At 29.9% G+C, this 13,516-nt stretch overlaps 1 protein-coding gene and 1 long non-coding RNA gene across 2 annotated transcripts; both read left to right on the top strand.

The window, feature by feature from the left end:
* The first annotated feature begins 5,741 nt into the window (after positions 1-5,741).
* LOC140954190 (uncharacterized) lies at positions 5,742-6,520 on the top strand. The gene is made up of 3 exons (XR_004688277.2): positions 5,742-5,895; positions 6,170-6,254; positions 6,366-6,520. It is a non-coding gene; the product is annotated as an uncharacterized lncRNA (long non-coding RNA).
* A 2,997-nt stretch (positions 6,521-9,517) lies between these two features.
* Positions 9,518-10,845, top strand: LOC118052900 (uncharacterized). Its single transcript, XM_035063991.2, has 3 exons — positions 9,518-9,685; positions 9,951-10,035; positions 10,132-10,845. The coding sequence occupies exons 1-3, from the start codon at positions 9,674-9,676 to the stop codon at positions 10,641-10,643; spliced, it is 609 nt and encodes a 202-aa protein (XP_034919882.1). The 5' UTR covers positions 9,518-9,673; the 3' UTR covers positions 10,644-10,845.
* The last annotated feature ends 2,671 nt before the right edge of the window (positions 10,846-13,516 follow it).

Raw genomic sequence — 13,516 nt, 5'->3', positions numbered from 1 at the left:
TGTTTGTTCTGCAAATATGTGGTAAGAACTGTTTGTTTATTGAAAAATAATTTAATTTTAAAAAAATATGAAAAAGTAAATTAATTTTTGATATTTAGTAGTGTAATGAAAAATAAGTTAAAAAATATTTTTCAGTGTTTGGTTATGTCATGGAAATTAAATGAACTGGAAAATAACTTATTAATATTTTATTTTTTTCAAGTTTATTAAAATAATGAGGAACAAATCTTATAAATTAAAAAGTTGATTGAGAATCAAATTGAAAAAAAAAATCATAAATTATCTAAAATAAAATAAATAATAATTAAAATAATAGAGATCAAATCTAAAAAATAAAAAATTTGAAAGATGAAAAAATTAAAATAATAGTAATTAACATTTCATAAGTTATTTCAAATAAAATATGTAACAATCAAAAGAATAAGAATCAAATTTGATAAATAAAAAAATTCAATTAAAAAATGATAAATGAAAAAAAAAATGAGGACCAAAGTTAATATAAAATTTAAATTCTAAAGGATGAAATTGAAAAACAAATATTCAAAACAAAATATATATAGCAATCAAAAGTTTGGGGATCAAGTTTGATATAATTAGCAAATAATATGACATTTCTAAAGTTTTCACAATTTCCGGAAAGTGTTTTCCGCCCAAAATAAAAAGAAAACACTTTTCTGAAAACTAAGCCAAATTTTTATTTGATTGGAAAATGTTTTCTATTGATTGGAAAGTATTTTCTATTGATTAATTTTTCTAATAATAAATAAATACAAAAAAAATATAAAAAATAATTTTTTAAAAATTACTTTTCAAGAAACAAAAACACCTATCTTTGTTTTTTTATGCTATCTTATCCTTGTATAGGCCTAGGATTTTGTCCCTTTGGATGTTTTCTTCCAAAGTGCTATTATCTGTTTAAAGTGCCGGATGAAATGCCCAGAAACAACACCATTCGACCGTACTTCGTCAATGATAGTTTTTTTATAATATTATTTTTATTTTAAAATATATTGAAGTAATTTTTTTTTTTAAATAAAATTATTTTTGATATGAAATCATTAAAACTATCTAAAAATATTGACTTGGCCAGTAATCAGACTGGGTTGGCTGGGTCTAGCTCAGCTCATGTGGGCTGAGCTGGGCCTAGCCCCCAAAAAAATAAAAAAATAAAAAACAGAAAAATAAAAAAGGTAGAAAAAAATAAAAAATGTGTATACATGAATAAAAAATAATGTAAATTTATTGGTTTATTCACTGATGCTAGAGTTAAGAATAAAAAATATCAGTTTTAATTTATATTATTTTTATTCGTTGTATTTTATTTTATTTAGCTAGAAAAATAAAAAATATATGCATGCATAAAAATAAATTTATTTTTATTTATTTATTCATCGGGGCTAGAGTTGGGAATAAAAAATATCGATCTAATTTATTTTATAGCTACGTGATATTTACCAACGCCAGAGTTGGAAGTATCCGTAGTTGAATATTCACTGACGCCAGAGTCAGGAATATTATAAGCAAATTATCATAGCATAAACTAATAAATATTTAGCAATTTAAGATGAAACTAACAATGCAGCCTGCCTCAGGCAGGACGTTTAAGGGGTGATAATATCTTTCCTTTTACGTAACCAGTCCCGAACCATAGATTCTCTATTGACCAGTTAGGATTCCTAGTGACCATAATACTAGGTGGCGACTTCTTAAATAAGACAATTCCCCATTAAAAAACAGGATGCCAGAAAATCCGTTCTTTCCATGAATAATTTTTAAGGTCACCGCGATGTCGGGTGCGACATCTGTCACTCATGACATGTTGAAGAATTGACCTACACTTTTATTGGGTCTTAGGGCTCACTATTCTTATGACAGACTCTCAGCCAAATTGGGATGTTTGGCATTGTCCGTTTCCTGAATTAGATTAGGAGATCCTTTTTTTACTAACTCGATTGCTGCTAGATTTTGTTCTTCAAAACGATTTTATCTCACTTCGAATCCTTCATCAAAGTTGTAGTCCTAGATGCGTAGATGAATTTAGATTTTTGAATCACTTGATTTCGATATCAGAAGCTCAAGATATTCTCGTTTGAATATCTAAACATGAAAGTAGAGAATTCTGCCGCGAGAAGAATTCTGACCTGAGTTTGCAGGTTTGATTCGAGGGACCTAATTGCAATATTCTTAAAGTTTGAAGGCCAATTGTGGGCCAATGTGAAGGACTTTTTTCGGACCGGGATTGAATTAAAAAGATGCTAAAATAAGGGAGTTGATTGAACGTCTAAATTGGTTTTTTTAATATATTTTGATGAATTTAATACTTTGATGTCAAAAAAAAAATCAAAACAAATTTATTATAATGTATTTTTAAACTAAAAACACTCTTAAAACACAATGAATCACAATAACAAACATTACTCTGAGGATGTTTGAGAGTATAGTAGTAGTTAATTTTTAATGTTCTTTTCACTTAAAAATATATCAAAATAATATATTTTTATTTTATTTTTTAAAAATTTATTATTCATATCAGCACAACACATAAAATAATCTATATATATATAATATATATATATATATTAATTTTAAACAAAAAAAAATAGTTTTTGATACCGAAAAATGTCTTCCATGACCCGTGGTGGCATAAATTTCAAAGTAAAATCACCTTTTTTTTTCTTTTTTAGTTCCACGACACTGGAAATTGACAATAATAGGATAGGACGCTGGATTGATTGGATAATTTCTTTTGTAGTTTTGCACTTATGGACAATTTCTGGACCCCACAATTTTTTTTGTTAACTTCTCTCCCTTGTGCCCACACATAGCAATTGGCAGATAGTCACCCCTTTAGTCTTTTGTAGCACCAATTGCAATTAGCATCGTCGCCTAACCCCTTCAGTCTCTTTCTCCTTTTCAAATCGATATAAATGCTCAGGAGGATTTTTTTTTTTTTTTCATATATATATAATTGTGTTTAAGTTGGAAAGATGGTAATTTAATATTTTTAATTTATTTTAATATTTTGATATGTTAATATCAACAATAAAAAAAAAATATTAGTTTAATATTTTTTAAAATATATATATTTTTTAAAAAATCACAGGAAATATTAAAAAAATCACAATTATATATAAAAAAATCATAATTTAAAAATTTTTCTTTATATTTGTTAAAAATTATTTTTTAAAATATTTTCAGATCGTTCTGATGTATTGATATCAAAATAATTTTTTTAAAATTTTTTAAAAATATTATTTTAATATAATTTTAAACAAAAAAAACACTTTAAATTACAACCATTACAATATTTTTAAATACCTCATTAATATTTTATAAAGCACTTGGTACACATGCCAGTGGGCGTGCATGGAGCGTAATTGAATATCACCAAACTAAATGTGCCTTAGGATAGATACAATTCAACCCTTATATTAGCGTTGTTCATAAATATGATTCGGTGAAAGTAACACAATTTTAATATTTTGTAAATTTCACTTGATCAAATGATAGCCAAACTAGCTATTCATGCAAAATATAATAAAATAAAAACCCCCCAAAAACCCCACTTCCATGGTGACGGTGATGGTACGTGCACCTCCGTTTCTTTCAGTTTCAATGCTTTCTTCAATCCTTGATCGTTTGATTGCTTCTGTGGTGTATTTTTTTCTGGAAGCAAGCTCAGCCATGCCTTATGATCCAAACCAGATAATGAAATTTGGATTATTATATATTTAATCGAAGACAAATTTCCTTTTCATGATGTATATATATATAGTTTTATATGAAGCCATGTAAAGCTCTCTTAATCTGGAGATATATTGTCATCGGTTGACGTTATTTGACTCGTTTCCTCCTCTACACATTAATTAATTGGTGGGGATGACAGAAGAAGAATGCTACCATGGGATAGGTTAGCGAGCTGTCAATGAAAATGTAAGGAAGCAATGGAGATTTTGAAGGCGTTATGGAAATCTCTATTGACTTGTACAGTAGTATTAGTTAAAAAGTTAACTTTTAAATTTCAAGTTGAAAAAAAACAATATTGATGAGACTAAACTTGATTAATCAAACTAAATTATTAATTATTTGATTTACTCAATCAATTTCTATTAAAACTTGATTGGTTAACATCATTGTTTTAAATAATAAAACGACATGTTTTAGTAATAAAAAATCAGCCGCAATTAACTCGATTAATTATTTTATACTTAGTTTTCACATAAAATGATGACTTTTTTTCTTTTAATAGGAGCAACTGTGTATAAATTATTCTTTAAAATTTTTATTCAATTATTTTTGTGTATGTTAATTACTATTATCATTTGATTAAATAGAATATTAAGTCCAATAAATAAATTTATTAAACACAACCAGGTACATGATTCATATTACTAGATTAAATATTTTGATCTATATCTATCTTTTGATTTCTCAAATTTAATTCTTAATTATTGTTAATGATTTGTTTTTTTATTTATTAGTACAAATAATTCTAAATTTATTTAATTGAATGTATACATAAGTTTTTTTATATAATAAGAATTTTTAACATTAAAAAAAATATAATGAAAGAACTTGATTATTTATTTATTTATTTTATTAAAAAGAATAATATTTAACCAACAACAAAGCACTTCCCCGATAACCACGGGTATAAACTGCATAAGGTGGTGGTTTAGCCCTGTTTTGCCAGTAGTCATGGAGAAAACATAGACAATGAATTTCAAATTTGAATGGTGTGATTATTACATCACCTCCTTCTAAAATTTGGCAGATAGCGATTGGCAGATAGCCACCCCTTTAATCTTTTGTAGCACCATTCATTTATCATCGTCGCTTAACCACTTGTGTCTCTTTCTTCTTTTCAAATCAATATAAATGCTCAAGAGGATGTTTTTTTATTTTTTATTTTTACACACACACACACACACATATATATATATATATATATATTTGTGTTTAAGTAGGAAAGATATTAATTTAATATTTTTAATTTATTTTAATATTTTTGATGTGTTGATATTAAAAATAAAAAAAATATATTTTTTAATATAATTTTTAAGAATATATATATATATTTAAAAGGAAAAAATATTAAAAAAAATCACATTTATATATTAAAAATGTTTGTTCCATAGGAATTCAAACCCAATGAATGATGACTATAACATAACAGAGAAGGGTAAGGAATTAGGGTTGTTTAAAAACGTTATAGGAATTGTGTTTTATTTAAAATTATTTTTTTATATTTTTAGATTGTTTTGATGTATTAATGTTAAAATAATTTTTTAAAAAAATATTATTTTGATTTATTTCAAGTAAAAAAACATTTTAAATCACAATTGCTACCATATTTCTAAATACTACATTAATATTTTATAAAACACTTGTGACACATGCCATGTGCTGGGGTTTTTTTTAAAACATCCCTATTTTCTATTGATTTTTTTTCATGGTATAGATATTAAGAATCATTTTATACATAATTTTTTATTTTGAATAATTTTAAGAAAGAATCCTTTATATTAACCTAATACATTAAGAAAAATATTTTTTCTTAATGTACGAGGTTAACCTTTGAATTGATTAACAAAATAGAAGGTGAGATGTGCACATCAAAACCATCTCTACCATCTCTTGCTGATGAAAGAAAAAAAAAAAAAAAGATTGTTGGGTCAGCAGCTACGATGTTTACGATGGCTACATCAAGTTTCCACTCTCATGTCCACATTTCCTCATCTTATTGGTCTAAAAATGAAAGGACAAACTAAATTAAGGCCTCACATGCATTTTATCTTAATTAAATTAGGCCGCCGCCCCCACCTCTATATATGTCCTCTCCATATTTCCATCGTCTCATCGGATCAAAGCATACAGAAAACCATGGTAGAAACGGTATGATATATATATTTGTGTGTGTTATTTTATCTTTCAATGCATCCTCTTAATTTGGCTTTTCTTCTTTTTACGTGGAGGTCCTATATATGTTACGTACAAGTTCTTGATATATAATCTCTACAGCGGATTCTTCCATGCCAGAACATGTTTTGAGTTCTTCCAATCTTTCTGTCTATAAATTTATCATGACGACGTTTTTTTATGTTTTCTATTGGGATTAATCATGGTGAGGTCCTTTATGAAATGCATGCACTAACTAGTACTGTTACAGCAAGTCACAACGATGGTGATTAAGGTTGACCTTGGATGCGAAAAATGCCACAAGAAAATCAAGAAAGTGCTGTGTGGTATTCCTCGTGAGTCTTTCTATTTTCTCTTTAAGAGCAGTGCTTGGTTTGAGTTGTTTTTATTACCAAAGGAAGTGACTAAGTCTTGTGGATTTGATGATGTTAATTAATGAACAATAGAAATCCAAAACCAGACATATGACAAGAAGGAAAACACAGTGACAATCACTGTGGTGGGTTGCTGTCCTGAAAAGATCAAGAAAAAAATATACAGCAAAGGAGGTCGAACTGTCAAGTGCGTTGAGATCAAGCCGCCTCCGAAGGAAAAACCAGAACCAGAAAAAAAACCAGAAAAAAAACCAGAACCACCACCATGCACATGTTGTGAAAAATGCCGCCGAGGACCATGTTGTCATCACTTTTGTATGCCAACAGTACCTCCATATTGTTATGTACCTTGTAGAAGGTCAGCGTGTGATATATGGGGAGATGGATGTTGTAGTTGCCGAAGTAGGGGTTACTATGTGTGCAGAAGTGTATGTGTTTGTGAAGAGTACTATCTCTCGGCGCCATGCACAATCATGTAAAGGGAAATCAAGTTCAGAAGACCGATGGTTTGAGTCAACGCCCAGCATCTATCATTGGATTCAAATCCAGTGGTCATGATGCATGGGCCTTTGTGCTGCTGTTGTGTTTATAATAACATATCCCTTTTGTGATGATGGACGACTTTGTGCCTAGCTAGTATTTTCAAGTCAATGGTCATTGTTTTTTCCATTGTTAAACGGCTTGTTGCATGTTTGGCTTCAAGTCAAAGTTACAATTATTGCAAATAAAAGCAAAAGGTTCCATTTTCCAAGGTGACGGTGATGGTGATGGTGATGGTGCTGGTGCTGGTGCGTGCACCTCCGTTTCTTTCACTTTTAATTGCTTTCTTCAATCCTTGATCGTTTGATTGCTTCTGTGGTGTAAACGTGAGCATGCTTGTTTCCTGGAAAAAATGGTGCAAGCTCAGCCATGCCTCATGATCCATACGAGATAATGAAATTTGGATTACTCGGTAAATTGCTATTAAAACTTAACGGGTTAACATCATTGTTTTAAATAATAAAATGACACGCTTTAATAATAATAAAAAATCAACCGCAATTAACTTAATTATTTAGTTTTTAGTTGTTTTTTTCCATAAAATGATAGTATTTTTTTATATAATTTATGCAACCCTATATAATTTTTATTTTTTTTATTTAATTATTTTAATGTGTGTTAATTTTTATTATTGTTTAATTAAATAGAAAATTAAGTCTAATAAACAAAGTTTTAAAAAACAACAAGGTACATGGTTCATGCTATTATATTAAATATTTTAATTTACATCTATCTCTTAATTTTTCAAGTTAGTTTTTTAGTTATTTTTAACGATTTTTTTTATTAGTACAAATAATTCTCAATTTATTTAATTGAATGTATACATAGTTTTATATATAATATATATATATATAATCAGAATTTATTACAATAAAAAATATTTATATATTTATTTTTTTTACTAAAAAAAATAATATCTGAGCGACGATAAAGTGGTAGCCGGTATAAACTGCATAAGGTAGCATACTTGCAGCCCTGTTTTAGCCTCTGGACTTCTAGGCAGTCGTGGTCTAGCCATGGAAGAGATGGGCTAATTAATACGCCCTTTAAAACATGGCTTTAGAGGGCATCGGTCCATGGCTTTCCTTGGATTCTCTACTTTCATGACCTGTAGAGTCATCGCCCAACATCAACCGTTGGATGCAAATCCAGTGGTCATGATGGACCTTAGTACTGTTGCTAGTATTTTCAAGTCAATGTTGATGGCTTCTTACGTGTTTCGTCGACAAATACCTCCTCTTTGTTTTTTATGCTCTCTTATCCTTTGCAAAGTCCTCGGATTTTGTCCTTTTGGATGTTTTCTTCCAAAGTGCTAGAGCTTCGGCAATGGTGGTTTTTTATATATTACTTTTTTAAAAATATATTTAAGTAATAAATTTCTTAAAAATATATATATTTTTTTTAACAACAAACATAAAAAAAAAAATTGAAATATATTAGAATAAATTTTTTATTTTTTTTATTTTTTTAAGATTTTTTTTTTTACTCTTAAATATCAAAATAATTTAAAAAATATATAAAATAAAATTTAAATTTATTTAAAATACAGTTTAATATAATTTTAAATCCTAAGGAGTGTAGTTTATTTGATCAGTTTTGAATTTATTTTTTTATAAATTATTAATTTAAAATTTTATAAATTTTAAAATCATTCAAAATTTATTTAATTATTAATTTTTAAGATGGATAAATGAATAATTAAATGAATAGTGTGTGTACACCGACATTAATTATTAGAACTAGAAGAAGAAGAAAGTTGTCGGACGCAACTTCACCGACAGAACTTGTTAACTTTCTTCTCGATGTCCACACATAGGGATGAGGAGGTAGCCATCCCTAATGTATCATTAGAGAACGTGAATCATTGGCTTTCTTTCTCATTTTCATATCTTTATAAATATATAGATGTTTGTCGTTTGGGGTGATGATAGGAATTGGTAATATTTTATTAGTTACTTTATAAGATTTATTTTTTTTAAAAAATATAAATAAAAAAGAGAATAATAAAAATATCTCAACTCATTATTTCCCTTGTATTATCTTTTTTTTATATATATATATATATATATAAAGTAAATCAAACTAATTACTTTGCTCTATAAATTCAAGTTTTGAAACAGAGGAGTTCGTTAGAATTAGGGCACTTAAAATTATGTGTTAGTGTAGGGCGGAGGATAAAAATAAGAATATAGAATAAAAAGTTTTTTGTAATAATTTTAAAATAAATTTATATACTTTTACAATAATGAATACAATGATCCAAGTTTTCTATGCCTCCTCAGTGTATTTCTATTATCTTTACTCTTTTATTTTTATCAGGAAACGACGATCAAACACCGGCTAAATTCCTTTAAACATGAGACATGGAAATATTAATTGAAGATTTTTCATTTTATGTGGGGAATTTTTTGGGGACACGTGTACGGTTGTCGTGGGGGTTGCATGGTTCATTTATTGACTTGACTAAACTAATGCACCGTCGGATGCACTGCAACCTTCGACATGATTAACAAAATTGAAGGTGAGATGTGTCCATCAAGGCCAGCACATGCATGTGCAGGTTTGGAGGGTCAGCAATAAAAAATGGAACGACAATATTACGTCAGGCTCCACACCTAATCCCACGTGTTCTCTTCGTATTGGCCTCTAGATGCACGGTATTTAAACCATGGTCTCACACTTCTACAGTTCTACCACTCAAGCTGTGACTTGTGATCACTCTTAACTTCATAAGCCTCCCTTTTGGCATCTCAATCTCCCTCTCACCCTCCGGTCTGTTCCTTCACCCTGCCCACAATTCTATAATCTCATCAGGTCCAGATCAAAGCTTCGACAAAACCATGGCTGAAAAGGTATGTGCATGGATGGATGTGGGGATTTTGATATATTTCCTTCTTCTTCTTTTCTTGGTTTAGATTTGTCTTTTATTTAGCCCATTCATTTGGGTTTTCCTTCTTTTTATGTGGTGGTTCTTGTTTTTGGCCCTATGGACCTCATCTTCTTGTTCATTCTCTTTACTGATCAATATCCTTCCATGTCCGAAAGTGTTCCGGTCCTTTCAATATTCTTCATGGCTTAGAAATTATGTCCTTGTTTTTATATGTGCTCCTTTTGCAGAAAGTCACAACAATGGTGATCAAGGTTGACCTTGAATGTGAGAAATGCCACAAGAAAATCAAGAAAGTACTGTGTAGAATTCCTCGTGAGTGCCTCTTTCCCCATGTATTATAACTTAGTTTGAGCTGTTTTAAGATGAAAGGAAAGTGGCTAAGTTGTTTTTGTGGATTGTGAACAAGAGAAATTCAGAACCAGATATATGACAAGAAGGCAGGCACAGTGACCATCACTGTGGTATGTTGCAGTCCTGAAAAGATTAAGGAAAAGATAGTCTGTAAAGGAGGTGAAGCTGTCAAGAGCATTGTGATCAAGGTTCCAGAGAAACCCAAAGTAGAAGAGAAGAAACCAGAGGCCAAACCAGCGCCCAAACCAAGCAAACAACCAGAGGGCAAGCCTCCAGAAACAGTTGATGGCAATGGCAAGTCCAAAGGACTAGAGAAGCCGAAAGCGCTTATTGTTGAACCAGTCCACCCAAGGACATGTTGTGCTGAATGCTACCGAGGGATTAGTGGAGGACCATGTTATCATGACTATGGCAGGTCAGCACCCCCATGTTATGAAGCTTACGGACGGCCAGTGTATGATAGTTGGTTTGGCGGCGGCGGCGGCTATGGTTGCCAAAGAAGCGGTTACTATGCGTGCAGAGGTGAATATGTCTGTGAAGATAATCCCTCGTCATGCACAATCATGTGAAAGCATCAAGAATGTCGATGCTTTAGTATGGTGTCGATATGATCAAATTAAACAATAGCATTACTTATGCTCATGTCATAACCTTGTCTAGGTAGCTCTAGTTGTCTATGTTGAAATGTTGGGGTCAGTTTTGGCTGCATTTTGGGTCTTCGATCTTTCATCGTTATTAAGATTTTATGTGATACAATAAGGTTGGTGATCATGTGGGAACAATTTTTTTTTAATGTGAGGGTGTCCGGGCCAGCTTGCGCTCATTGAACACCCTGTAAGCCCAATAAACAGGTAAAGCACCGCGGGGTGACAAGCATACGCATAAAGGGTCGAACTTAAAACAACAATAGAAGACAAGCCTCGACACCGTTGGAGCACGATCCTCAAGCGTGGGAACAATCTTTTATTACAAGAGTTGTTAAGATTTTTAATAAATTAATATAAGGGATTTTAAAAGCTCCTTAATCATTGCTATTTGTATAATATTGATTGTGAGTCTCAGCATCTCCTTTCCATTCACTTTCCATTTGCTTTCTTTAATTTCTAATAGTAACTGGTCGATGGCTTTTCTTTGTAAACGTTATCAAGCTTCGTTGTCAGAAATTTAGCTCATGCATAATCCATCTGGATAATGGAATGTGGACTGTCATGATCCTATCATTGTTCTTGGCGATAAGAATTCTCCCTTGAATTTATCACAGAATCATGCATTGAATTGAGCAGTTCCCTTCCAATTTATAGATCATTGGGTCAATTCAGATATATCATAAAATTTATATTGTTTCTGTTAAAAAAAAATTGAAAAGGATATTGTTTTGAATAATTTTTTTAAAAAAAATCCAAGTAATTTACCAAGTTGAGTCTCATCATCTAGGTTAATCGTGTCAACATCCATTCCAATTAATATATATATATATATATATATATATATATATAATATCAACTATGATTATATAATAAGATTCTTAAAGATATTTTTTGCATTTGTTTCTACTAGAATAAAAAAATATAATCAGATTTCTTTACATTAAATATGATTTTTTTTTTTTGTATTTATTGGTACAAAATAAGTCTACTACAAATAATTCTCAATTTATTTAATTGAATGAATACATAATTTTTTTAATTTATAATCAGATTTTTTTACCTAAAAAATATAATGAAAAAAACATGTTTATTCATTTTTTTTTCCCAACTATAAAGAATAATATTTGATCCAAAGCAAAGCAATATGTGTTGCTTGCAGCCCTGTTTTAGCCTCTGGGCTTCTAGGCAGTCCTGTAAAACATGGAAGTGATGAGCTAATTAATGCGCCCTGTAAAACATGGGCTAAGCTCAATATTAATAAAACCCAGCTTGTCATTCAGAAAGCATAGATAATGGACTCATGACATGTAGAGTAGAGGCACAAAATTTCAAATTAGATTCATGTGATTATTACGTTCCCTTCTTATGAAATTTTGGCGTAAAATATTACTTTTTAAAATTATTTTTTACTTGAAACTATATTAAAATAAAATATATAATTTTTATTTTTAAGATTTATTCTTGATACCAGCATTTGAAAATAATAAAAAATATACATTGTTGTTACTTATTTTTGGACCTCATGTGCTGGAGATGGAATGTATCCCTCTTGAACTATATGTAGGAGTTTAGTTCGTGATTGTTGAAAAATTAACAAAAAAAAAAAAGAAGAGAAACAAGAGAGAAGCAGGGACTGCCTTTCGGTCTTTCCTCCCTACAAATAAAATCTATAGAACAAGGGAGAGTAGATAGAGAGGGATGAAGAAGTAGAGGAAAAAAAAAAAGACAGACAAACATAGAACAAAAGGAAAAAGGTTGAAACAAAAGAACACAGACAGATTAGCCATGACGCCTTTAACTTTGCTGTAGCTTCTTCATTTCCACCTCCAGGTTTGTCATTCCCAGCATCTACATAAATCCTAGTGCATTTTGTTTCCGTTTAAGTGAAATTTAATTCACTTGAATAGTGATCAGCCAAGGCACGTATGAGGAAACTCACGCATGCTTTTTGCCCAACCAGGTTGCTGGTTTGGGCCAGTGATCGGCTAGACCTACTGGGTTCAGCCCAGCCACATGGGCTGAGCTTGACCCAGCCCCTAAAAAAACAACAATATTATTGGTTTGTGTGTGTGTGTAAAAAATAAATGTTTTCTTGTATGTTGCATACGGCTAATACCATAACATGTTTTGAATTTCGTTTTAAGAAAACAAAACAAATATTCAAAGTTTGAAAGAAAATGTGTTTTAACAAGGATTTCTTAAACAAAAAAAAAAATATTTTCTTGTATTCTGGATTTTATAACATATTTGTAAGACTCAAAAGGGTATTGACCAATATTCTAAAAAAATACAAAAATCTTATTTTTTGAGGAATTTATGTATTATTCACAGTTAATGTTTGGATAAAAAAATCCCAAAGGGATAAATATCCAAAATATTATGGGGACTAACTTGTTATTATTCGATGTTAATGTTTAGATAAAGAAATTTCAAGTGGTTACTATCCAAAATATTTTCCTAGGATTAATAATAATAAGTTATCACACATCCTTGAAAAAAGCCTCGATTATAATTGAGAACATTTCAATTTTTTTTGACTCCATAGTTTACGAGCCGTGAGAGTATGAAACACTAAGGAAAAAATAGACTTTTAAAAACACTCTGAATTTCTTTAGATTTCTAAATGTTTTTCTCTTTTCCTTGTGATTTACAAGTCGCAAATACTTAAAATACTAAGAAAAAAATGAGCTTTTAAAGCAAATTGAATCTTCTTAGATTTCTATCTTACATATCTTTTAATTCAGAGGTTATAAATTTATTTCAGATCAAATACAGATTTTAAGAGATTTACATCA

The sequence above is a fragment of the Populus alba genome, chromosome 6 (assembly GCF_005239225.2).
Source record: "Populus alba chromosome 6, ASM523922v2, whole genome shotgun sequence".
Taxonomy (NCBI): Eukaryota; Viridiplantae; Streptophyta; class Magnoliopsida; order Malpighiales; family Salicaceae; genus Populus; species Populus alba.
This window is presented reverse-complemented; position numbering and strand designations above follow the sequence as displayed.